Genomic DNA, 26112 nt, shown 5'->3' with positions numbered 1-26112 from the left:
CAAATCAATTGCAAACAGGCCTAAAACAGGAACTGAAGATCTGCATCATCAGATGGCTCAGCACCTTAAAATTAATAGGGACTGTTAATTTTGCAACTGAAAACCTGACAAAGTGCAGTGTGCCTTTCAAATTAACACACAATTAATGTAGCAAAGGGTACAAATACAGCTGCAGCCTCCCACTCCTGTGGTGCCATGGCTGTGTTCTGCAGAGCTGACTGACAAGTGACACCTTTGGAGAACCGGTTTGCTGGGTCTTACAGCCCCTAAACATCAGACTGTGCTTTAATTGTTGTTTTGGGTACAGCAGATCCACGATTCCCAAAGATCAGAGGCACTGGGAGTATCCTGAAGAGCACAGAGCAGACGTGCACATCCCAAGATTTGAACTCAGGAACGCCTCAGGCCCAGCAAGTACCAAAATTGCTGGTTTTTCTCCAGGTCTCTGCTGGAAACCCTGATTTTTCTCACCAAGGTAAAGGATTGCAACCCTCTCTGAGGAAGAACTCCAGTTGCTGGGTTCAGGCCTTCAGACCCAAGAATCCCAATGTTGTTGAGTGAAACTCATCCTCTCTGTACCCATGGGAGATAACTGATCCCAGGGAAACCAGAAGCTCATATAAAATGGCAAGAGGAGGGTATTCTGCCATATCAAATGTTTTCTTTCCTCTTTAGAGGGGTAGACATGAGATACAATGAAGTTTCACAGCATTTAGAAAATATATGTTATTTTTAGAACAATTTCTTTAGCTGTTTTCCGGCCTCTCCACTAGGTTTTCTTAGCAGCAAGGGAAAAATGGAAGTTTTTTACAGGTTGTTTTAGACAACAAGAAAAATTGGTGGTTTAAAACTGTCATAGTTTTCCTCCCTCTTGGTAATTCCTAAATAGTAAACCATAATCTTGTTATTTAATTCTATTAAATCCTCTAAATCTGACGGAAATATAACAGCAATACATTGCTTTATTTGTTCCCATCCACAAATAAAATCTGTATATGAATACAGATCACCTGGGTATTATGGATACATAATATATTTAAGAGATATCTACAATGGCAGAGCCTTAAATAGATAATAGGTGTTTTCAATGCATTGCATTCAGATATCTGAATTACCAGCGTGTAAAACAAATATAAAGAATAATGTCAAGAGCAGAGGCTGTGGAGAATTCTGCAAAGATGAACCAGCTCTGGTTTGCAAATTTAAGCTGCAAACACAACTGCAGAGCAGGGTACACCATATCACACTTGTTAACAACAAAAACTAGTAGAAATATCTTGTATTTCTCCAGGCTTATATTTCTCCAAGCTTATATTTCTCCATGCATATAACCTGTTCAAGGAAAGGTTTCTGGCTCCATAGCACCTTCTCCAATATTTTACCCTTCTTTCCCACTCAGAAGCCTTCAGTCCCAACTGGAATGTTTGAAGTTCTATGTTTTAGAGCTGCACTTCAGGAGAGTTTGAAGCAGAACATTTACCAGTCCTGGCTTCTGCTGCCAGCAGACTAACAAATTCAGACAAAATGTTTTGAAGATGATAGAAATGCTCTCAGAGAAGAAATGTCCCTATGGGGAAACCTCAAAGGAACAGGATTCCATTAATGTGACTGTCCTTGCAAACTTGCAGTCACACACCTGCACAAAATAAGCTTTGTCTCTACCTACTGAGACCTGTTCTGTGCTCTGCAGAAGAGCTGGAAAAAAACCTCAAAAGAAGAGGATCCATCATGTGAGTCTAAACATATGGTGTTTAACATGAACTGAGATGAGCAAATTATCTGATGAAAATTCCTAAACTAAAGTCACATCTCTCATTAATGAGCTACTAAAAAAAATGAATCAACACACTCACATAAAAACAGCTTAATTTTAAGGAATTTATCTAATTAAGAAATAATTAGTAATGACCTGAATAAACCAGGACAAATACAGCAAGACTTTTATTATTTACATGCTAATAAAATGATGCCAAGTAAAATTTCCATATTGGAAATCTCTTCACACAGTGCTCTCTAAATATTTATAACTTCAATCCTCTAAACCTCTCTCACTCACTTGTTCTTATGAATGGATCTTAAGAAAGAAAACATGTAAACACAGAGGAATCACCTGTTTCCAGCAATGTTTCTATCACAAGTGACTAATAAAGAGAAAAAGGGAGATTCTCTGCTCACAACGTGCAGTGTTGCCAACTCTCCCTTTTTTGAGTTTCCTTAGTTATTGGGTTTTTTTGCTAAAGTTCCACCTGCCGAGTCCTGTCGTGTTTTCACTTTAAAGAATTAAATATACAACTGCCGAAAAGAATTCCAGAGTTCAGGTGGCGTGGATCAAAGAAACCCACCCCGAAGCCAGGTTAGGAGGAACTCGACACATCACTCAAAACTCTCGTGCAAGTTTTAGGGCTCTGCCATGTTTTAAACTCTTGGGACAGGCAACATTCCAGATGCTGGGAGTGGGATCCTTAAGATCCAAGTCTCCATAAATAACCCAGAAACGCTGCAATTAAGAAATAATGAGAGTTTGGTAGTGATTTCATGCTGTCAAGCACAGAAAGAAGGTTTCCAAGTGAGATTTGAGGGGAATAGACGAGATAGTTGTATATAAATCTGTGAGGATGTGGTAATGTTTATGAGATCACACATTTGTGTTTATGCACTGACATGTATTTTAGACATATCTCTGGGTATTTAATCAAAGTACAGCAGAAAAGCAACCTGAACATTTACACATATGTAACAGTCGGATGATGTGCAGCTGTAGTTTTTTTAATGGATTGTTACAAAAATTAAACCAATCTTAGTGTTGGCTTGATATACGAGTCAGAAGTGTAGTGACAAAACATGCATTTCCTTACATTTTTTCTTTTTAACACTACAGAGTTCACCCATGATGCAACATGTCATTTGCTACCGTGTCAGTAAACTCAATTTTTTTTTTCATTCTTACTGCTGTGTATTCCCACTCCCCACTCTTCCCTAAGACCATACTAATTTCGCCTGGTGTTTGGAGTCTGCGTTATTGTCAGGATGGAAATCCGAGCCCACTGCCTTGTCTTGACAGTTATGGGTTCTAAACAAACCTTTCTGATTTTTCCCTTGAACAAAACCTCGCTCTCCTCCTCCTACAAATGACATGACAGTGCTGCTGAACAGCGGGAACGTCAAAGCCACGCAGGCAGTCGGAACTAAGAGCAAAGCAAATGCCCGCCAACAAAACTAACTGTTGACTTTTGCATGTTTTCCACATAAATGGTATGAGGATGCTACTGGCTTCTGAAAGGAATCACAGTACCCTGCTGATATCTCATAACCTTAAGATGTATTGAATAACACACAGTATGAATTGAATGGACTATTTCCAGTTAAAATGGCAAATTGGAGAGTTTATATACAATATTTTATTCCCTCAAGACAAAATGGGAGAATATACATAAGAATAACATGAATTTCAACTTCATTTCCTGTCAGGTTTTCTTTTTATCCCAGAAACCAACCTCAGGAGAAAGACAGATATTTCCAGTAGTTGGAAATCCCATTTATATCCTGGCTGTGCAAGCAATTATTTAAATTGTAGTTCTAAGAAATGGGACTCCACTTAAAATTGATATGCTCCCAAGTTAGACTTATGCACTCAGTTACAGTGATCACCTTGGTTTTGACCTTGGGAAACAATCAATGGCAGAAAGTTCCCCATGAATTCAGGAATCTGCCCACACAGATCTCAGTGAAGGATCTGGACCTTTCCTTCTGCTGGGTTTGTTTCTGCTTCCAGGTTTGATGGTGTTTGATCTGTTAATACTCAATCTTGTATAATGGGAAAAAAAAAAATAAGAAATACTAATTATGTTCAAGAAACAATACCTGGTGTACTCCAGTTTGTGGCATCCTAAAAAAACACCCCCTGTGTCTAAATCTTGTCAGCTTCTCACTGAAAAGTTCATGTAGAGGGAACTAAAGTGCAAGTAATGCTGCCAGAAAATACTAATGGCTCTTTGAGTCAGTGTTCATTTCTCTCTCTCTGTAGTCAAAATATAGAATTAATTCAAAACAGCCCTCTCTGAATTTACCTGGTACCCTACCATGTGAACACATTAAAGAACTTATATGTAAACACAGCAGTATAAAGAAAAAACATACATCTCATGCCCTCTCTGCACATACATGTGGAACACAAAATGCAGAGATCTTCTTCACTGCATCTCATGTACATAAATAATTTTCTATCTCATTAATAATTAGATTTTATAGCTCCAAGAGAACTCTTTTTTTTATTTTTTGGTGATACTTCCTTACTTTTCCCCTCGTTAAGTAGTCAGGATTCCTCCCTGAAACTTTGCACTCTGCCATTACTGCAAACTTTTTTGATGGAACAGATGCAATTTGAGAGCACCAGTGTTTTAACAGGTTTGCTCTGTGTATTAATGATGCAATTAAACCAATCATATTTTACTAAAATTTACATCCCTACAAGACCTAATCCCTCCTCCCATGAACGAGTGCCTTCATTTTTGGGGATATCAGTGGGAGATGACTGAGGTCTGACATTCCCCATCAGGTTTCAGCTCAGGACAGAGCAGATCCCTGACACTTCAGACCAACCTGCCAGGGCAGAAAACCAAGACTAAATTACATTTCAGACCAGCCTTGAAGTCAGAGGCAAGGCCACAGTTTTCCTTGTGAAAGAGCAGCATGTTTGTGTGCTGTCCATAGATCTCCACCCTGCACATTGCAGGGATTCGGTATCAGGGTATGATAAATCATTGTGGAAAGGATGTGGCTGCACTAAACCAGGCTCACACACAAGACAAATTCGTTCTTCTGCACACAATAAATTACAGCTGTTCCCTTCGGGGGCTTCGCTGCAGCAACGCTTTCTGGATCTGCAAAAATGCATTAAAGCACTTACAAATCTTGTTCACAAAACACTCCTCAGCACCTGACCAAGCTAGTTTTCCTCCTCACTGTGAAGCATTTCCATTATTTGTTGCAAATTCAACACAGAAATAGAGTCCATTAGGACTGCAGCATCCCCCTCAGTCACGTGTACCCTGAAGGGAGGCAGCTCACACTGAGAGCTGGTGGCTGTTGATGGCTCTGAAATCTCTGGTCCCTTCTCAACCTACTTGTCATCCAATTTACAGAAACAATACCACCCAGAACTACATACTCCCAATTTGCTTTTTCAGCCCTGTTAACATAAGTTTTCTAAATATCTCAGTCTGTCACCACCAGTTGCAAGGCATCCTTTAACAGAAGTGTGATCGTCGTTATAAAAAAAGCTGAGAGCCGATTTCACACCTCTGCTTGTTAAGTATTTTCTAAAGCAAATAAAGCTCTTTACTTAAAAAATAATTAAAACTAACTCTTCATTAGCAGTTCAAATTGCCTAGGTAAATTTGGTCACAGCTCTAATTTGCACACTGTCACTGAACAGTTTTATCAAGCTGCTTCCTTTCATGCTTGCAGAGGATCACTTTGGGATTATTTCTCTTCCACACATATTTACACTTGGCAAGTAGTTATGAAAAAGCCAATCAACAATGGCAACACCCTTTAAAATCTTCAGATTGGAACCTCCCAGTGGCACTTTGCCACTGATGCTTAAGAGGTTACAGAACTGGGTTTGTCCTGTACTCAAGGAATGCCTAACCCAAAATCTCATGCACCTCAGAAAAAACTCAATGAAATATTGTTCCCAATTCTTCTGTACCTAACAAACTCTGAGTAAAGAACACGTAGTTTAACTCAGCAACTTTGTCACCTTGGTCATGGTAATCCATCTATGCAACTCTTCCTGCTTTTACCTGCATGAAAGCATTCTGCCTACAAATACATTATCTAGGCAAATGTGAGGGCTTGAAAATGAGCTCATGGGTTTTAATTAACAGACTACCCCATAATCACTGGTTTTCAGACCTCTACTTTCACTGGCCCTCTATTTGACCCTTTGTTTCCCAATTCACTGGTGTTTTATCAACACTGAACACAAGTAGCCTTCCAGCTTCACTGGAATCCTTTAGCCCTGTTATCACAGCTCTTTATACAAGCACTTGATTTATTTTGCTCAAAGACAGAACTGAAAAGTCACCAATATTTCTTCCCTGCTGGAATCAGGAAGGACTGTGGGTCTGAAGTGAACTCTGAATTGCACAGATTATTGGTAGTTTTTGGGTGGTGTGTGCCTCCTTGATTTGGACTAGAAAATCCATCTTAAGTCTCCCCACCAAGTTCCTTCATCTACTTTTACACATCTGCAGTTTTCAATAGGAAATAAATAAATTATTTGCCATTGTCTGAAATTTCTGAGTAGCCTTATTTATTCAAATTTTGAGAGAAAACCGAATATGCTTGAGAACACATTTGTACAACTGAACACCTTTTGCTCCCACTAAACAGGGGCTCTAGGCTACCTCTTATCTCCCCAACCCAGAAGCAATTCAATAACGTGCCCACAGCCTGCTTAAGCCCCTTCTTCAGAGCATCATTTGGTGGTTTTGCCAACAGGCTGTAGCAAGCCCCAAAGCAAAACCATTCAATGTAAATCCCCTGGTGTACTCTGACCCAGAGAATTCCTATCAGGATGCTCTTTATCAAAACTCTTTAGTAAGAAAATGAGTTACTACACACTTTCCTAAAACAGGCTGGCACAACATCGGCCCTGCATCCTCCTGCTCTTCTTCAGAAACAGCTCTCACTTAAAACTGAGGCTGACTGACATTCTCTGACCTTTAAGAAGACAAACCACAAAATTACAGGGAAGAACACACCAGGAGCATCTCCCTTTTTCTGCTGGTAAACAGGATTGCATTAGCATAGTTCCACACACACGAGAGCAAAGATTACTAATCGTTACATCTCACCCTGGTGGCATTTGGAGCTTTGCTATCTCACCCAGGCACAGGTTTATTTTCTCAGTAGAGACCATCACATTTTCAAATTTGCAGGTGATTAAGTTAGAACTGCTTTGGCAACTAATCCCCCCAACATTAATATTTTGGTGAAATCTCACTTCCTTGTCCGTTTTTGATCAATTTAACTGAATTCCTAAAAAATAAACTTATAAACCAATTGCATAAATAAGTCTATTTCAAGGGGGTGTCATTAATACAAGCTGCCTCATATTCCTCTTGCCAGCTTGAGTTTCTTTTGCTAAAAAACAAATTTTAAACTCCTCTGAAAACACAGCTGTCGTGCAAATGGGCAGCACCAAAGAGATGGCAGGCCCTCACCCTCAGACAGAATTTTTCATTCTATTTCAAAATATTTTCCAGCTTTTACTAGAAATAAAACACTTGCAGAAAGAAGGGATTAACTCAGACAATCATCTCTGTGGAATCCAGTACTCCTCTAATTTAATAGTTTTTCTCCAGTAATGAATACACAAAAAACTCCTACAAGTTTTCCAACATTCCTTCAGGAGAAAGAAGGCAGCAAAAAAACAGAATTTCAAACATTCAAAGAATAAAACCCCAAATTTTTATAATCGATTAAATATTTGTAGCTAATGTAAAACATTTTGAGGTGGTAAAATCTGCAAAGTTTTATGAAATTCTGTGATCACCAAAGCTCTATTTCATGCCTTGTTAACATTTTTAAACTCTCACCCCTTGAGTACATATGCATTAAGCACAGGGAGTAAATCAGTGCTCAGGCACAGCATCCCTTTGTGTAGCTGAAGGACTCAAACAGATTTCATCCTTTTATAGTATTTATAAAATACTTTTTATATGTTATTTTATATTATAATCATCACTGATTATACCCTTGATAGCATGATGACTTGTAAAGAACTTGCATTTTTTCACAGTGATCTATTCTTTCCTTGTTTGCCTTTTGCTTTGAATTTTCTCTCAGAGCATCAATACTGGGCTCAAACAAAACCAGAAAACACTTTCTGAGAGAAAGTTAAGGACTTCTCAGGTTATTCATCTTCCAGAGTACCAAGGAAATCAGGGAGAAAATTCTGCTGTCTCCCTGATGCCATAACACATCTTTATTGGAAAACGATGGGCTGGACTCAAAGACAGAGTCATCAAGCTGAGGGTTCTCCTGCACAACTTTTCAACTAGGTTTTGCTCCGCAGGGTGCCGGGAGCCTGCTGAGCAGAGGCTGGGGAACAGCTTAGGAAGCACTTCAGCCTGTTAGGCTGCACATCCACATTGCTCTGGATAATCTGCTACAACACACTATTTGTGTATAACTCACGTGGCTTCATAAAGGGTCCTGCAGGGAAAAGGTTTTGTCTTAATTTAGGTGTGTCTTTTGCCAGATCAGATAGCAGGGCCATTTGTGTTTTGATGCGTTGAGTTGAAAAGTCTACTCTGGTTTTCCAGCACAAAAATATTCAAACTTTCTACCAAACACACTAAGGTGGGAAGCTACTGATAAAATAAGAAACAGCTGGTAAATGAAGACAAGGCACAGTGTTAAAAAGAGAAACTGCAGTGTTTTCCCTGCAAGAAGGACGTCAGCATCTCCCATAAACCCCGTGTGAGCGGTTAACATACATTTCACTGCAGACCCACAGAAGAAGTGGATGTTTAAGTGTTGAAAACCAACATATGGTAAATTTTAGCAGTGCTGTTTGAGGAAGGATGACTAGTCATCTGACTGGCAAACTCTCCCAGAGGAGGAGGGACAGCACTGAGAGCACAAGTATTGATCACAGCTCAGCAGAACAGCAGAGGTCAGGGACAGCAGCCAGGGCTGTCCCCAGAGCCAGTGCCCCACCAGGTGCTTCCTGCTGCCAGAGGCACTGGAGATCAGTCCCCCAGGCTGTGACACAATTCCATGTGGAATTCTGCTGCTCCTCTGTATCCAGGTGGCCAGACACAGTTTATCTGACTGCACATTTCCAGGGTAAGATAGAGAACATGAATTGGCAGACCCTCTGTTCACAGTATTTCAGGACATTTTTGAGCAGTAATTTTGCAGATCTCAGAGCTCATTTGTTAGAGGTTCAATGGAGAGAAACACAGCATTTATTGACAAGGAAAGGAATCTTTGTAGGTGATGTACATCTGACAGAAATGTATCTGCTAACGTTTTCATACTATCAGAATCTCCTTTACCTCTATTAAAGATATCCATTACTAAAAGTGGAGTTCCATAGTACATTCCATTGACTGTTTGACAATAATGAAGTATAACCCTGTAGTACCATAGTGGCAGCTTTCCCAAAAGATGTCCTTTTGTCCATATAAAATTTCATATTCACCAATCAAACGCACACACAATGTTCAGGCAGCATTTCTGCTAAAGATAAACGGCAGAAGTTCCGTTCAGAAAGCAGAGGAGGCTTTCAGCTGCATGTGAAAATAAACACATTTACCACTTCCAAAAGGACAAATGCTTCTTCTGGAAATTTTCTAGGACAGTAGCTGCAATTCAGTCCTCAATTTAACTGCACATCTTTCAAGAGCAAACACACAAAAAATACACACCACTGACACGGAGACAGAGATGTTATTGCTGTGAGCACTCACCTCATAATTGGCAATGGCTTCTCTGTCGAGGGTTCGGGTCACAGACACATCCCCGGTGATCTCATTGATCCTAAAAATCCCTTTTGGGTCTTGATCCACTCCCTTCCCAGAGAGTCGAAATTTTGCTCCCTCTGTCCCTTCACTTCTGATGACCTGCGTGGCAGAAAACAGGTGACAGCCATAATATAACATCTTTGAAAATCATTCTAAAAGCACTGCAGTCATTTCAGTCTTTTACCTAATGCTGAGGTGTATTCCCTGCCAATAAAATGGAACTATAAAATAGGATTTCAATCATGCAGAAAACACTGTGCAGTTTTGTGCTAAATCCTGTAAAAGCTACTCATATTCTTAGCCAGTTACTATGTTATATTGAGTGTCTTCTATTTAACCACTTAAAGTTTCTACTATTCCATCACTACTGTGGTCACTCTGTGTCTAGAATTTACTGTTTTATTTAATGTTATTTTTCAGTTAAATTGATAAAAACAGCACAAACTTACAAAAAAAAAAAGAAAAAGAAAAGAAAGGAGATATATTGTACTGATTGCCATGGGACACATTTCACAACAACCTTTACCATATTAGAGAGCCATCAAAAAGATTTTCCAATTGGTCCATCCTTTTTATTAGCCATTGTGAAGTCACTACAAACCACTATTTTCAGGTCGGTTTTTTTCCCCCTTTATTCCTTTTTATACTCTTCCTCTCCCAGGATCCCAGGATTTTAAATTAAGGGAAAAAAACTTCACATGAAAATATCTGAGCATCCTGCCCAGAACTCTGCTTAGTCACACAGCTGGAATCAGTCCACTTCCCAAATTTGTACATACAGATGTACACACAACTCCTTGTTACCATCACCTTATTTCCCATAGGAAAAAAAATCCCTAAAAATCCGATTTCAAGTCAGTCTCACATTAGTGACAGCAGCATTTACAAACTTCCACAGCCACACAACGTTGGTTATAAGCTACATGCTTTGCAAGTTTGTATTTGTACATCAGAATCTGAAGGATTAGCAATTAATCTTGCCCTTCAAGGCTGACTATTTTGCCAACTCGTTCCTTCCCGCTGCTGTTTCATGTTCTTTTGTTTTCCAGCAATTTCAGATCACTAATATTTCTGCAGAAATGTTAAATCAAAAATTTATATGCTGGTCTGAATCACAGCTCAGGAAAAGGAAGGGAGAAAGTCGCCTTAGAAGTCTGGACCTGCTCCAATTTGGAGATGATAAATATGCAGGTTGTTTAATAATGTCCCCGAGGAAATAAATGTTTGCTGCCCTATTGCTGTGGGTTCAGCAACACTGGTTTGCAGATTACTGGGCAGTGAGATTTTGACTTAACTCCATAATCATTATTCCTTTATTTTAATTGAGAAAAAAAATTGCCACAAGTTATGAAATAGGAAATCAGCATTTTCAGAGATAAAGTTTCCATTCGCAAACCCTTTGGGGATGGGAGAAATTTCAAAGTAAAAACCTGTTTCACTTTTTTTTTTTTTTAATTCCTCCTTCCAACACTCAGAAACGCTAATGGAAGAAATTTCCTTGTGCATTTGTGAGTCTGGGATGCCAAACCAACACTGCAGGTGACAAAAGGGCAGAGTCACTTTGCGATTTCTGGTTTTGTGATGAGATTGAAACCTAATGTCTCCTACTGAAAAGTCACCTGCTGGTCAGTCTGGTATTTTTTTTACATAAAGCCTAAAACCATCTGTTTTTCTCAACACAAAGCTGTGCTCGAGATTTTGCAGTGCCATGATCATTACCCACTTTTTTAGGAAAAAGATGAATTGATCGTTTTCTGCCCTGATGTCTGAGACTTATTCCAAGCCAAGTGCACCTTCCCAGGAGCAGTGGTTTGAAAGGTCTGAAATCAGCCCCAGGCCAGCACAAAAATCTAACTCAGAGATGTTTCCACTGCAGCCATTTCCACCAGAGCCATCAAATATTACCTGTTTATGACAAATTTAAGATGCAGTATAGGCACAATGTCCCAGTTCTAAGAAGCCACAGAGATAAAGCAGAACAAATGTTGAGCACTGCAAGGGAATTTATCAAAAATCTGCCAGACAGAAAGGCAGAAGTAGAATAAGGAAAAAATAATAAGAAGAAAGAATAAGAATGGGCCCTGAAAACCTGACTGGAAGGAAAATTTCTTCTCAACTTCAAATCTAGCAAAGATCTTAACCTTGAATTTGATTGCATGACATCCCAACGTGGTGCCTGAAAGATTTGTACTCCTTGGAGCTCTGACACATCCCATACCTCAACCCCACGCGAGCAGCATCTAATGTACAGGAACAACAGAGTTCCCAGCCAGCAGAATTGTTCTGGATGTGCCCACTCAGCTTTTTTAAAGCTTCGGGGATCTGTCACATTCTCTGTGCAGACCTTTCTCTTTTATCTGTGTTATATACATGTCTGTGCATCCAGCTATTGCACAGCACCTTGTGCTCGATGTTTTATCACAGCCCAGGAGCTGCTCCGTGTGCCACGGCATGGCTGTCATCTCACGAAAAGGAATTTTCAGATTCTTAAAACCGCTTAATTAGCCACAAGAGGGAGCTGCAAACTCCCAGGAATACAAGGGAGACCATTAACATCTCCTAATTAAGATGCTTATATAATGGCTGCGTAGTTCAAAGAAAGTGCATTTCCCAGTTCGCACTAAGCTCAGTACAATGAAAAGTTTAATAAAAATCAGGCTTAATTTGCCATATGGTTTGGTGCTTCAACAAGAGCAAAGAAGAAAACAGGAGGATCGTCTGACATCTCCTCTGGCAAGACTGATATTCTGAACACTGGCATAAACACATGAAAATGTCCTCGTTCACAATGCCTTTGCAGAACAATGCTCTCCCCATTTCCTGGCTGAGATAAAACAAGGCCAGATTATTACTGCTGGAATGTTCACTTCGGGGTTTCATTTTTTACATTTCTGAAATGCACAAATGAAATCCCACAGTTCCAGCTACCTGAAGGCCCGACAAGAAACAGTTATTTTCATCGGGGGTTTTTTTTCACAGCTTCAGGAACTTCAGTGCAGGCTCTAAAACTGGAAATGTCTGCACCACACAACAGTGTTGCATAGAAAGACTCTTCATTCTTAGGGATGATCATTAAGGCTTCACAAGACCCTATCCCCCACCCACAGAGAATATGGAGAAGGCAGTCATACCCTCTTTAGGTTCCCACTTTCTACCTGTTTCATTTTCCCTTGTTTTGATCTCACAGTTCAGAACAGCCTTGACTTTGCATGGGCAGATGGCACAGACAGAAGAGATGCCAGCTGAGCATCCCACAATAATACAGATTACTGAAGGCTATTTCCTCACCCAGGACCCAGGGGACAGTCCCAGATGTAGACTTAGATGCCACTCCCTTCCCCACATTTTTCCCATCTCGAGGTTATGTCAGAGAATAAATGTACTGGGAAGTGAAGTGATCCACACCAGCCTTGTCAGGGCCACAGATATAACACCATGACAGAGCAGCATTTTTATTTTCCAAAAAGGCAGAGACTCTATGATTCTGCTCAGCTAAAAGACACTTTCAAGAAAACAGAGCATTACGTAGGTGACAGGAGCTGCTTTTTGCTGAACCATGGCCAAAACATATTTCCCAAGTGCTATTTTTCAGCTGACATTATGTATCCCTTGCAGCTAAACTCATTTCTGCAATGTGATCCCCCTGTTGTTACGGGTTTATCACAAAAGTAAATCAGTGTTCTCAAGAGAGGAAGAGAAATGGAAGTACAAAAAACCCACAGTGCCCCCAGAGAGAAACTTCACAGTTCTGCAACCCCAGCAAATCCGTCCTAAGCAGCACCATCCTCCTTTACCAGTTTCATTCTTTAAAATGTCTTTGCCTCAACCACTGCCATGATTTCTTAGTTCTTGACACCAGGTGAATTCAAGATGCATCATATTAGTTTCACTTTTTAATTAGAAAACAAATCCCACCCTCAGACAGGAATATTTGGTTCACACTCCGGTTCTTTTCATTCCAGAGTGTTAGAGTGTCTCACTGGTGGGTTTTTTTTATTTTTATTATTATTTTATGTAGGGTTGTTTGGTTTTGGTGTTTCCCACTTCCCCATGCCTCCAAGGAGGCAAATTTATTCATGGAATATTTAAAGACGAACTATTTTTTTCCCTTTAATCACTGAGTTCCACAAGAGCAAAACAATGGTTTAGACCAATTGTTTAGATACTGTATAAATATTTAAACAGGCACTTCCTGTCCTGCCATACTGAAAATCACTCTTTACAGTCAGAGGCTCCATCTGCTCCACACTGACTCAAATACTCTTTCAACCAAAACAAATGCAAAATACTCCCGTCGTTATTCAAAAGCATTAACCAACAGAACCTGCTTGGGTGCTGCAAGCTGAACATGCCAGACCTGGGGCTAGAAAGGAATTCATATGATCTGCTGAATTTATTAATTTATCAAGAAAAATGATTACTTCTATCTCCATTAATTAAACCTGACCTTTGCTTTCTCTCTGATTAGGATTTTCTCCAGATTCACTCCATATACAGGTGATAGCCAAGAAAATCCAGGTGATTTATTCTCATCATGGTAGCAGAAATTATAAAGCTTCTCTGAGCAACTCTGTCCTTTGTTCATGATAACTATGGATAAACCCAACACTCTGTATATGACAGGATACCTTTCAGGTAACACTTTTTCATGTTCACAAACATAAACAGCCTGGCTCTCAGCTACATTATATTATCAACCAAAACACATCTGGACAAGTGCCCATTCAGGATGTCATCTCAAACAACAGCTGAGCTGATGGAGACAAGAATGAACAATATTTCCAAAGTTCAAGTAAACAGCAGAACAAAACTTCAGCAATTAAAGGTGTTTGTGCAATACAACAACTCAGGCAATGTCAGTCTTAAATTTCAAAACATTTCCAGATCAGTTTTCAATCTCCAGTCTATGGATGAGGCAAGATTTTCAGAGCTGTGAACATCTCCACGTGCTTCCACTGCAAAGCTGAAATCAGCCAGTCACTCACTCAAATCCTAATATTTGTGCACTCCAGAAACCTTGGACACAGAATGGAAAATGAAAGTCAACCAGCAATCTGAACATACAACAGTGGCCCAACCTCCCAGGGTAACAGAACACAAAGTTAAGGTGAAGAGTTTGGTTTCTGGGGGAACCAAAGCTGGGGGAAATTATATTTATTAGAGCAGAGATTGTTTCTGTGCCATCAACTCCAAGTATTTTGCTTGATGCTGTTGCCAGTCCCAATAAGAATGCACATATACAGATCTCTCAGAGAAACAAAAACGTATATAGACAACAGACTTAACTCAGTAAAGAAAGCCATAATTTGGTTATTTTCAATTTTCAAGGTCTATTTTCTATTTCAGATCCCCAAGACTTAATTTTAACTGAGTGAAACACATGACTGGAAAATGTCTGAATGTTGCACTTTAAGAAACACATGACTGGAAAATGTCTGAATGTTGCACTTTAAGATACTGATTCAGCTGAATTACTGCATGATGTTTTCAATCAATGAGATCACTTAAAACTTTAAACACAATGTCATTAATCCCTTAACTAAGTTTACATTCTGTGTTTGCTCCTGTGGATTATTTGTTATTTATTCTTATACACTCATACATTTTAAAACATATTACATATGTTAAAACATATTGCAAGATTAACAATTACTTTCTACTACATTCTTTTGCACTGGTTCTCTTAAGATTCTTATGAATTAAAAAAAAAAAACAGGAGCACGTGTCTTATTGCAACAGTGCATCCCTAAATTGAAGTTTTTTTAATAACTGTATAAAATATCTGAAGTGTTGAGTGCTGGGTGTACCAGCACTGGACACTTTTTAGCATCTTAACTACGAGCTTTGTCATGCAAAACATTTCAGGAAGTGGCAAATTTTGGAACAATGTTGTGAGAACCAAAGCACAGAGCTTTAGCATATTTTTGCTGCACGTTTCCGAGACTGACTGGGGGCTGCAACAGTATAAATGTTCCTCTCCTGAAGCAATGGAGACAAAACTGCAGGAATTCTTATCAGGTACCACATTCAGAACTTTACACACACAAAAGAAATAGAACTTGCACTGCTTGAAAAGCAGGGGCTTTATTGAAGTATTTTTGTTGGACTTGGGCTCTACATCCTATAAAAGGTACTATACCAACTATGATTTCATTGCACCAGAGCAAATATAACATTTTACCAACTAAAACCAACTTTAAGGCTGAAATTCGCCGAGGTTAATAAATTCCATATTTCAACAACATATCTTAATGTATGAAAATGACACAACACATTAAAACCTGGTGAAGTTGTTCCACCATTTTTGAGGTCTTTTTAGGATAATCAACACAAATGGGATATTTGATATTCAACCAGAAAACTACCTCCTCAACATAATGGCTTTTCATCCTAATTATGCATAAATGTTTACAAAATTCAGCTCAACTTTGCAGTAGGATGTGCAGGTGTTCAAGGGAAACTAACTGAATTTGTACACCCTGTGCACTGGTGGGGCCCTTCAGTCCGAGGTTCATTATTGCAGCTGAACACAGATGCAACAATTCCCCCCCAAGAACCAGTTGCAGGGGTTTAAATGTGAGGATTTAACCCATATAAATAGCTAACAGTGAGCATCTGCTCATAGATGGGAGCAAAGGAATTCAATAAACACATTGAGATGTGCATTATCTTTTGTTGCAGGTAGTTTATCAGCTCCCCTGTGTTCTTGATTTATAAAGAGCAAGGAGATTCATTATCAATAATTTTCACTTCCCTTGTTCTTAATTGTCTATTCCAAACATATTTCTCCAAACTCAGGATTCTGGACACAATAACATCTTCCTACTGACAGCACAGAGTTTACAGTTTTTTGTGATCTCAAAGGAAAAGGACCTAGAAGCGTTACTTGTCACAGAAGGTCTTGTTAGTTCACTGGCTGACTTGGCTTTTTAGTAGTCATTTAATCACCATATTTTAATTACCACTTAAGCTACTAACTAGCAAACCCTATTAATTGAAGGAATTCAAGGACCACTGTCTTCTGAGTGACAGCCAGATGGAGCAGCTCAAAAGCTGTGCTTAGTTGGGAAAAATCTGACTGTGATTGACAATATTAAATGAAGAAGACCTCAAAAGATCCCCTTAAAAAACAAACAGACAAATGGATTATTTGGATTGGTCTGTAATTGCAGAAATCAGGACATGGGACAGAATACACAATGTGCTCTTACCACTCATGGAGCTGAAAGCACAGGGAGTGGGAGAAAAGAGAACAGACCCAATTTACAGCACCTTTCCCCAGGTATTCCACTGTACTGTTTCTTCTGAATAAGATCAAAATCTTAATTCATTACTCAAGGCCACTCTTGCAGCATCCAAGCAAGCACAGGGCACTCAGCTCCAGCTCTGGCAGCAGCAGGGGAGCGTTTCAGCTGAGCCAACCCTCTGAGAAGGGCTGCACAACTCTGCCCTGCGTTGTCCAAGGAATACCAAAAACCTGGCTGCTCCCCTCTCCCTGCAGCCACATTTACTGCCCACGGGATTTGGCTACAAAAGTTATCTTTAGATCCTCCGTGCAAGCAGCAAAGAAAGAAATCAAGGTCTGGATTAAGTGGGAACCTCCAGCTGGGCAGAGTAATTGGAATTGCAGAATAAGACACTGAAGTCGCAGAGCCAACCTGAGGAGGTGAACAGGAGTAGTAAAGTGAGAGAAATGGAGCTGATGAGAATGATTCACCTAAAACCCCTCTTGAAAATTAAGGCTCAGTTTAATTTGAAGAAATTTTTTGGAAGACTGTGCCTAATTTTATTTTGGCTTTAACTAGTAACCCGCCGAGTCTTGACTTTTGAAAATATTTTGCAATTAAAATTAACACAGAGGAATAAGTACTCTATCAAAAGTATTTAATTTTTCAATTGAAGATATTAAAAAAGAAATATCACGACGAAGGGTATCTTTTGCTAACTTTGGTTCCATTACATGAAGTCTATCTAATACTTCTGGACACTTTAAGAACCTGCTTAGCACCCAATTCCCATTTGTAGCAAGCAACCCACAGATCTAATTATAGATTTTCCTCAGTCACTAGTTCCCTAGGAAACAAATCCATGGCTCATGTCTTGTGCATGGAAGGTCATAGGAGGAAGATAAATATTTTTCTGTGTATAGAAACTTATCTAGAGGTCACAGGTCTGCGTCTCAGCAGATGTTGGTGCTTCTGTCAAGGACAGATGGCAACAACATCTGACATTTATCTGGGACATTTAAAACTTTAAACATTTTAATCTGATGAAGCACTTAATACTTTTATGAGTAACAGCGCCCTATGATACTTCATGCTGTAAATAAAGGATTTTAACTTTGGTTCTCTAAACTCATTTGAGGTTTTAACGAGTCCACCTCACTTTTCATCTAAGATGATTAACTATCAGATGTCAGTTCAAAACAGCTGTAAGTAGCTACAACTTATTAAAAATGATAGGCAGAAATGTAACAAAGTCATGAATGGTAAATATAATTTGTGTTTTCTCATATTGGCCCCTTAATTAACAATATGATCACAAACCAGCTCAACAATGTTACCTACACGCCTGTAACTGCAGTAGCCTTAGGGGAAAAAAAAAGAATAATTAATGTTACTCTACTTATTATTTAGTTCTAATTCACTGCTGTAAAAATAGACAAAATAGAATTCATTGGAAACTCAGATATATGTGAATACAGAACTTGAACAGGGGTGAATTAGAATGAATTCAAGGGTGGCAGAGGGAAGCTTTGTCAGATTTTTCCTCCTCATTTGTAACACAAAACCACTGTTCAGCTCTATCCTGACCCACCTACAATGATGGCTTTAAAGGTATAAAATGAGGGGACAATCCTGCCTACACTAAGGATAATATTCAGCCTGACTTCAGATCAAATAAAGGTTTTAAGCTAAGTCAGAGAGGGAAATGAGAAGGGAGCCTGTATTGTCAGCACGTCTCAGAAAACACGCAGTGACTCATGACAACTGACTCCCAGGTTCTGACTCCAAGTCTTATTCCACTTATCCTCATGGAAAGGCACCATCCAGATCCAAGCTCACCACTAACACCACAAACCTGGACCATTTTCCTCCCTGGATCACTGGATGGTCACACAAATGGCTGTAAAAATACCTCTGGGGGATGTTTTTGGCTCCCTACTTTGTTCTGTTAAATTTACAGACCTACAAGAAAACAGCAAGTCTTAAACCTGCAACAGGAATATCAAGGTTTAAAACCCAAATCTCCATGAATGCACTTTCAGGTTGACTTCCCACCCCTCTCTCCTCCTTCATTTACTACCTGGTGTTACTGTAGGACATGTTGAAGTTCATTTTAGCAAAGAGTTTCAATTCAACAACACAGGACACACTGTGACCATCCTCAACTCCAAGTCTGTGAGTCAATAGAAAAGTCTCCTGTAAGTTCTGTTTAATCAGGTCCCCTTTGCCTTGGCTCTGTTTGGAGATCTAACACAAAAACTACTTGGTAGGAACTAGTGATAAGGTTATATACTCAAAAGAAAGTTTTAAGTACACCTTGAGAAATTTGACTGCTTCTAACTTGAAACAAAAGCAGTCTATAGTGATTAAATTACAGCATTAATGCCTTTCTTTAATCTAAAAATAGGCAATTTGAAAAATATTATATTAAGCTATTGTACTAGTAAGAAACCTTTTCATACTACCATTGAAAAGAGATTTAAAAACCCACAAATGCAGCACCTACCAGTCTGCTTCCTGCCTGGTTTGTGTAAAGCCAGTAGCCAGTTCATAAAGAAGAATCATTGCTTAAATATATAGAAAAAAGAAGGGTGAATCTCTAATAATCCCTGATAATTTCACTGGAGGTTTTACCATGTATTTCATAGCAGTTTTATTTCTAACTAATTTTCAATGTAAGGATGCTGTATCTAAAGATACAAAACACAATAAATACACAATACCTTGAAGGGTTCGTAGAGACCCAGAACATGGAATATTTGTTCTTTCCAAGGTACTTGACAAAAATACAGAGGGGTTTTGGAGTGTGCATTTAAAACTATTGATAAAGCTTTAAAAGCCCACAAGTGGATCGAGTGTAATCACAAATTTCTGGTGGGTATCATGAAATCAGAAGGTTCTTCCTACTGGTGAGCACCAAGAACTCGTTCTGTGTGTAGACTGTAAACAGGTCTTGCCCTGTTTGTGCCTTTACGAGGGCTCTCTGCCACAAAATCACAGACAATAAGATATTATTCATATTTCCTCACGTCAAGATGGCTCAGTAAACCTAATTCTGAACTTGCACAACTATTTAATTCAATTTTGCAACAACACCAATTACCCAAACTTAATTTATGCAGAAAACAGTCGCTCTGGTTCAGTGTGATAATTCATGTAGATTTTAGAATTTCCTTCCTCAAAAGAGTAGAAGCTGAGCCTTAAAATTCAACCACGCAGAACATCCACATTCTCTGACTCAGCAAGCCAAAAGTTGTCTTTGTTCCAAGCTGAGGGTGTCTTTGTTTTAGTCTCTTCTCCTATTGAGACAGATATTTGTATAGATTTGTCTGCACTAACATATGCGTGTGTGGACAAAGACTGGTGTCTATCTACAGATACAGTTTGATGTGGGATTGAAATGATATCAAGAATATCAGCAAGAACTGAACAACTGCTTGGTTTTAGCTCTGACAGATTATAAATAGTATAAATAAGATTTACTGATATCCCTTTGAGAACAAATAACAAATAATCCACAGAATGAGTGACCAATTACACTGTATTTAAAGTTTTCAATAATCCCTTTGATTCAGAAGCCTTATGCAAGAAATCAGCCAAACCAATGTCTTCTTGACCATCACAAGCAAAAAATACCAGGTGAGGCAGATTCTTCATTTTCCCAGTTTTCAAAGTGCATCGATAAATACAGATCTTTTCCTCAAGTTTCACTAGTGAACAAATAAATCTACTATGTAACAACATGAAGCAATGATTGTCACAATCAGCAATGCCCACTTGTGCAAAAGGCTCCAACAATAAAAAAAATTAAACCTAAAACCTCATAATTTCATCAAAGCTCTAGTAATGGCTGCCTTAAAGATTACACATGGCAATCTTTGGATGTTTTAACCAATATTTATTGGAGGGTTGAAAATGTAGATGCTCTTTTTAAATATGAAATATTCCCAAAGATCAAGAAGATCTTTACAGGAAGCTCCAGATTGAACCCATTAATACACCACCCAGGCTGCAGCAGCTTTACCTTTTCTAACTCTGACAAAATTAAATGCTTTCCAGTCACATAGAATTGCTTGCCATAACACTGCTCAATGTGAAAAAAATACTATTTAAAGCTAATAATAAGATTTTGTGAAAGTTTAAGCTTTTAAATTATTAAACTGTTAGGTACATAGGTTTGGTGGATAATGGCTGTGTGTTCTTTGTCTTGCAGAATGTAAATGGAGCTAATAGTGTGGAAAAAAAAATCATTTTAACACTTTAGTTGAAACTGAAGGAAAAAAAGAATAAAGATATTCAAGAAGCAAAAGTCTTCACACTGAATAAACCAGAGCAAAAAAAAAAAAGTGGGATATTTGTATAAATTATTTTAAATATTAGAAAGAAATTCCCTCTCTTGCAGCAACAGGGTCTTGCTTCTAGACGAGCTCGGGGTGAGGAGGATCTGTTCCATCTACCAGGACAAGCCTTAGCAATTTTAAACCTGTCTTAAAAAGAGCTGCTCAAAGGGGTTTAGTAGGAATGAATGTGACATAGTCTGGTCCTGCCACTCTGAGACACATCAGACTCTGGGAGAAAAAGCCACATTAATCCGTGCTCTGGTGATGTCCGGCACAACAGGGCCTTGGAGGTGGATTCACATCAGGGCTTTGTGCTGTTCTGCCCAACAAACACACAATCTATCCTCTAATGATGGGATTAAAACAGAAGGCAAACAGAAACACAGGTCTCCAGTGGCATTTTAAGCTGGCAAAAATATAAATATCCAGCCAGTAACTGCTCTACCTGTGGTGGACTCAGCTTTGTTGTGCAACTACTGTTAGCCACAAATAACAGCCACAGCTATTCTGGGCCTTGGTTTTACACCTTGCTCAAAACCAGGCCTTGGGTTTACAGCCATAACAAGGCACTGGCTTACAGCTAATAAAGAGTAAAGAGAACACACACCTAAAACCGAAAACATAATTTAATTTCCCGGCTGCTTCCACTTCATACAACCACTTCTTACTGATAGTGACATTATTAAGTGATAATCTATAATCACTTAGGGGGGAATCCAAAACGTACCTGGTTGTCATAGACATTTCTTTAACTCAGTGTCAACAAATAGTCCAATCCATACTCACCTGTTTATACAGATTATTAGCCTAGTTCCATTATTTTGAACAAATTAAAGAGTTACCAGATATTTCTGAGGTACCCAATTGCTCTCTCCCTCTATTAAACTGCAGTTATAGTAAGTCTAAAGCATCTAATTACAGCAAATATTAAGTATGTTACTTATAACACTGCACCTGTTTTAAACTTACTATATATCGATGTAGTAACTTTCATATTGCACTTTCAGGCAAAAGGATTGAATTTATCTAAAATATTAGTGAGTCTCCTATGAAAATAGAGTTGAAATATTTGGGGATCCTTCCAATAATATGCTGACACCTATAAAGATGAAAGCACAAGACTACACCCATCCCCAGAAAGAATTCAGCAATAAACCTAAAATATATATTCTCTCCTCTAATTTAAGGGAAATGCAGGTAAAACTGTAGCAATAATTAATGAGGCAAAAGAAACCCCTAGATTAATGAAGGAGGTGAGTTTCCCCAGAATCACGTTTTGTTGTTTAACTCTCACCAAAAATTAAGGCCAAAGGCATGTGATCACAATTCTCAAACAGAAGAAAAAAAAGTATTTAATGGTATTACGAATTTTTAAAAAAAAAAAAATTAGTCAACACCACATTGTGGAGGTACCAAAATAATTTAACAAAGTCTACTAAGGTTATTAATAATTAAAATCCCCTTAATATGTGTGTTTCTATGGCTACACTTACTGTGTTTAGAATACAGAAAGCTCGTAAAACATTCCCAGGATTAGCAGCTCATCTGAAGAGCAGAGATCATTTTGAAATTGATGTTTAGAAAGAACAGTCAAGTCAGTTCAACTATGAATCATTCATTTCAATTCCAGCCAGGGAAATCAATAGGCAAGAAAAGAGATCTCTCATCAGTAAGGACTGATTTTCTCCAGGTCTGTCACTTTGGCCTGTCTGAGGAATTTCCAATTGGCAACACGGTATATCAGTCGTAAACTAAATCTATAGAAAAGAAATATTAGGAGAAATTATATCAGAAAATTTAGCCCATCTCCAGGAAAGGAAGAGGTAGAACTGAAGCTTTAAATCACCCTGTTAAAAAGCCCACGTTCAAATGACCCGCAGCCTCCAGACGCAACTGCACAGTTAACAAATTAGGACAATTTGACCTGTAAACAGTGTGTCTGTCAGCCCTGATTACAGGTGTGAACAGCAGAAAGGAACCAAATTAAAGGCCAGGAGCCCTTTACGATACAAGACAGCACTTGTCTCCAAAAGAAGTCACCCAAAGACAAGGGACCTCTTTCTGAGCAGCTCTAGTAATTCCACAATATTCAGGAGCACCCAGAGCTTCCCCAGAGGCTTTTGGGGGTCTGTTCCAGAGATTGTATCAGTGCAAGACTGAGTGGCTCAATAATCAGATATTATAGTACCTCCTTTTACACTACAGGAGCCCAAATTATCACAAATACCAGAAGAAGTAAATGTTTAACTCCTAGTTCTAACTGTGGACTACACACACTGTCAGGCTGAACGAAATGAGGCACCTCAATTCCCGTGAAAACCTGGGTCTTGGCAACTTAAATCTCACTGCTTTCAGAAACAGCTTTTTAGTTCTACTATTGCCAATATGCTTTTGAAATGCAGAATGACTGTATAAATAATAAAGCAATATTTGAAGACAAATAATGAATCAGACATTCCTGCCCCCCTTCTCTCTGCTTTCCAGATACATTTGGGTGATATAAATTGTACTGAGAAGAACGAGAACTTAAACTTGAGGTGCTTTGTGGGAACACAGATCTGCAAGGCAACTATTTGTGCAGCCCCCCTGAAATTTATTCAATTTGTTTCCTTTACAAAGAGCAGTAAAAATAACAAGCAACTCAAGGGTGAACCATGCACAGCAAATGACACGGGAGTGGCCGTGGGTCAGACCCAGGACACGTCTGTATTCTGCCTTTAATGGTGACCAGTCCCATCCTGCACCGACACCAGAGCCCAAACCATCAGGCATAACAGCAAGAAGGACACCCTTTCCCTTTGGCCTCTACATCTTGTGACAATTTATAAGAATATCACAATGCTTGACAAAAATTATCAGCAGCCTCAATCCTTCGGTGCTGTTAAATCGTTCTGCAACACCATAATCTTTTCATTCCTTGTCAGACTCGTTTGGGATGATCTGCAAACTCTTGTCACCTCACTGTCTCCTTTGCCAGATAATTTTTGTTGTGTTAAACAGCACAAATCACTGTAAAGACCCTTGAAAACATCTCCTGGTAAAACCTTCCCTATGAAAATCTATTTCCACGCTGATGTTTCAATCTCTTTTAGCCGAAGGAGTCATTTCCTCTCAGTGGAGAAATCCAAGTTTCTTGGTTTATTGATCAGATTTATCCACACCTGTGAGTCCTCCACGGATCTTTATACATTTATGAGATATGATTTGCCTTCAAAAGCTCCACATTGACGTTCACTTCATGATCATTCAAAGGTTTATCCATTCCAGTGGCTGCTACATCTTGGCTTTGCCTGATCTCCTGGTGCAGGAATGGGATTTAGTGGGCTGTTGTAGTTCCTGACGTTTTCCAAGGCTTCCTAGGGTGCTTTTTAAAAAGAATGAGAGGTATGTGACACCCACATTCCAGTGCAAGTGAAGCCAAGGCCCACAAGCAGTTCCATGGCACAGTCAGGAGCTGAGAAATTCCTGCTTTGAGCTCTCTTCAAACTTGGTCTTCGCTGTTTTATAATATTCATTTTTTCTGGTTTGCTCTGAATCCATTCCCCTTGACACTTCATTTTGAGATGCTCCTTCAGACTCCTGTCCCCTTCCTTCTTTGACAACATCTGCAGAGTGGCACAGCCTCCCTTGGAAGGGCATGTTGGTTTCCAAAATACTTGAGAAAAAAATTTTTACTGGTGGTAGTTTAGAGTTTACTCTTCCATTTCAACAGGACTTTCACTTTATTAGGGGAGGTTGGGGATTTTGAAGAACCTTCTTTTTGAACCTCCAGTGGAAACAAAACTGTTTCTATTAGGTTTATTTTTTAAAAAAAAGTATATAATTTATTAACTAATAATTAGGATTCTCAAAAGAAAATAAATTAATAAAATTCAGTACATGACCTTTTTTAAAGAAATAATATGTATAATAAATTCTATTCATTGAAATTGATTTTCATGTTCCAGTGACCCTTAGCAAATTCAGCTTCACCAAACAGCACATTAGTAACAGAGTTGATTCATTATGTTTTCCTATTTACACCATTTCATCATGCTCTGTACTGTTCAATTCATTGTATGACATTCATCCAGATCCTTACAGTTTTTCCTTTACGTAATTAATGATTTCCCCACTGCTTATGACTGATTTAACCAAAATCCCAACCCTACCAGGAACAGCTTCTCCAGTAACGTTTGAGAGCTTCCTTGTCAGGCAGAAAAGGATCTGTTGAGGAAAAGCTGCTGTGCCAAACACCTGCTTCCTTAGTCTGATCTCCCAAAAAAAACCAGCATTCAAGTGATGATGCTCCCTGATCCATTTTCAGCCTTTTGCTCAGTTTTACCCAAATTTGTCCAAAACCAACCCAAGACACGAAGTTCCTCCAATGCAATGCAAGCGAAAAGACCCACTGACACCTGTGGAGAAAGGGAGGAAGAGTTTCCATTTTGCACATGGATATTCATGGATATTTATTTTCCAGCCAGGTCAGCTGGAGCTCCGGGATGTGCTCCCTCTTATCCCAGTTTGAAATGTCAGGAAGTAGAAAATAACACCAGTGGTGCTGAGGGCACTGTGGGATTATCTAGGGTCATTGTGCTCGAGGTGTTATCACAGACAAGAGGACCTGGGTCTGCTGCAGGAAACTATTATTTGTAGAAATGAGCTTTCACCACTTCAATTATCATGAAAATACTTATAACATATTGTAAATCAGGCTGGAACATGAATTTCTGTTAAATTAATATAGCCCCTGAATTCAAGTTGTAGCCACACTCAGCTACACCCACACTTGCTTTTTTTTTTTTTTTTTTAATATATTAAAACACATGTTATTGGATTATAGGGATCACTACTACTTTCAATTTCTGGCCTTCATTGTTGAACAGATTTCTATTATCAAAACCCATTCAGAGGCTCAATTGAAAATGTAAAGCTTAATAGCTTCGCCCGTGCTTTGTAGGAATGAAAAGAGAAACTTCTGAAGCAGTTGGAACCTTGATGAAAATCCTATTTTCCAAGTGTGCT

General features: G+C 38.9%; 1 protein-coding gene across 2 annotated transcripts in view; it reads right to left on the bottom strand.

Annotated features, from left to right (window-relative positions):
* CDH13 (cadherin 13) overlaps positions 1–26112 on the bottom strand; it is a 446174-nt gene that overhangs the window by 225349 nt on the left and 194713 nt on the right. For both annotated transcript variants that reach the window (XM_032701054.1, XM_032701055.1), the window contains exon 5: positions 9486–9638. In XM_032701054.1, coding sequence (XP_032556945.1) covers positions 9486–9638 — 153 coding nt within the window. The remainder of the gene's footprint in view (positions 1–9485; positions 9639–26112) is intronic.

The sequence above is a fragment of the Chiroxiphia lanceolata genome, chromosome 13 (assembly GCF_009829145.1).
Source record: "Chiroxiphia lanceolata isolate bChiLan1 chromosome 13, bChiLan1.pri, whole genome shotgun sequence".
Lineage (NCBI taxonomy): Eukaryota > Metazoa > Chordata > Aves > Passeriformes > Pipridae > Chiroxiphia > Chiroxiphia lanceolata.
This window is presented reverse-complemented; position numbering and strand designations above follow the sequence as displayed.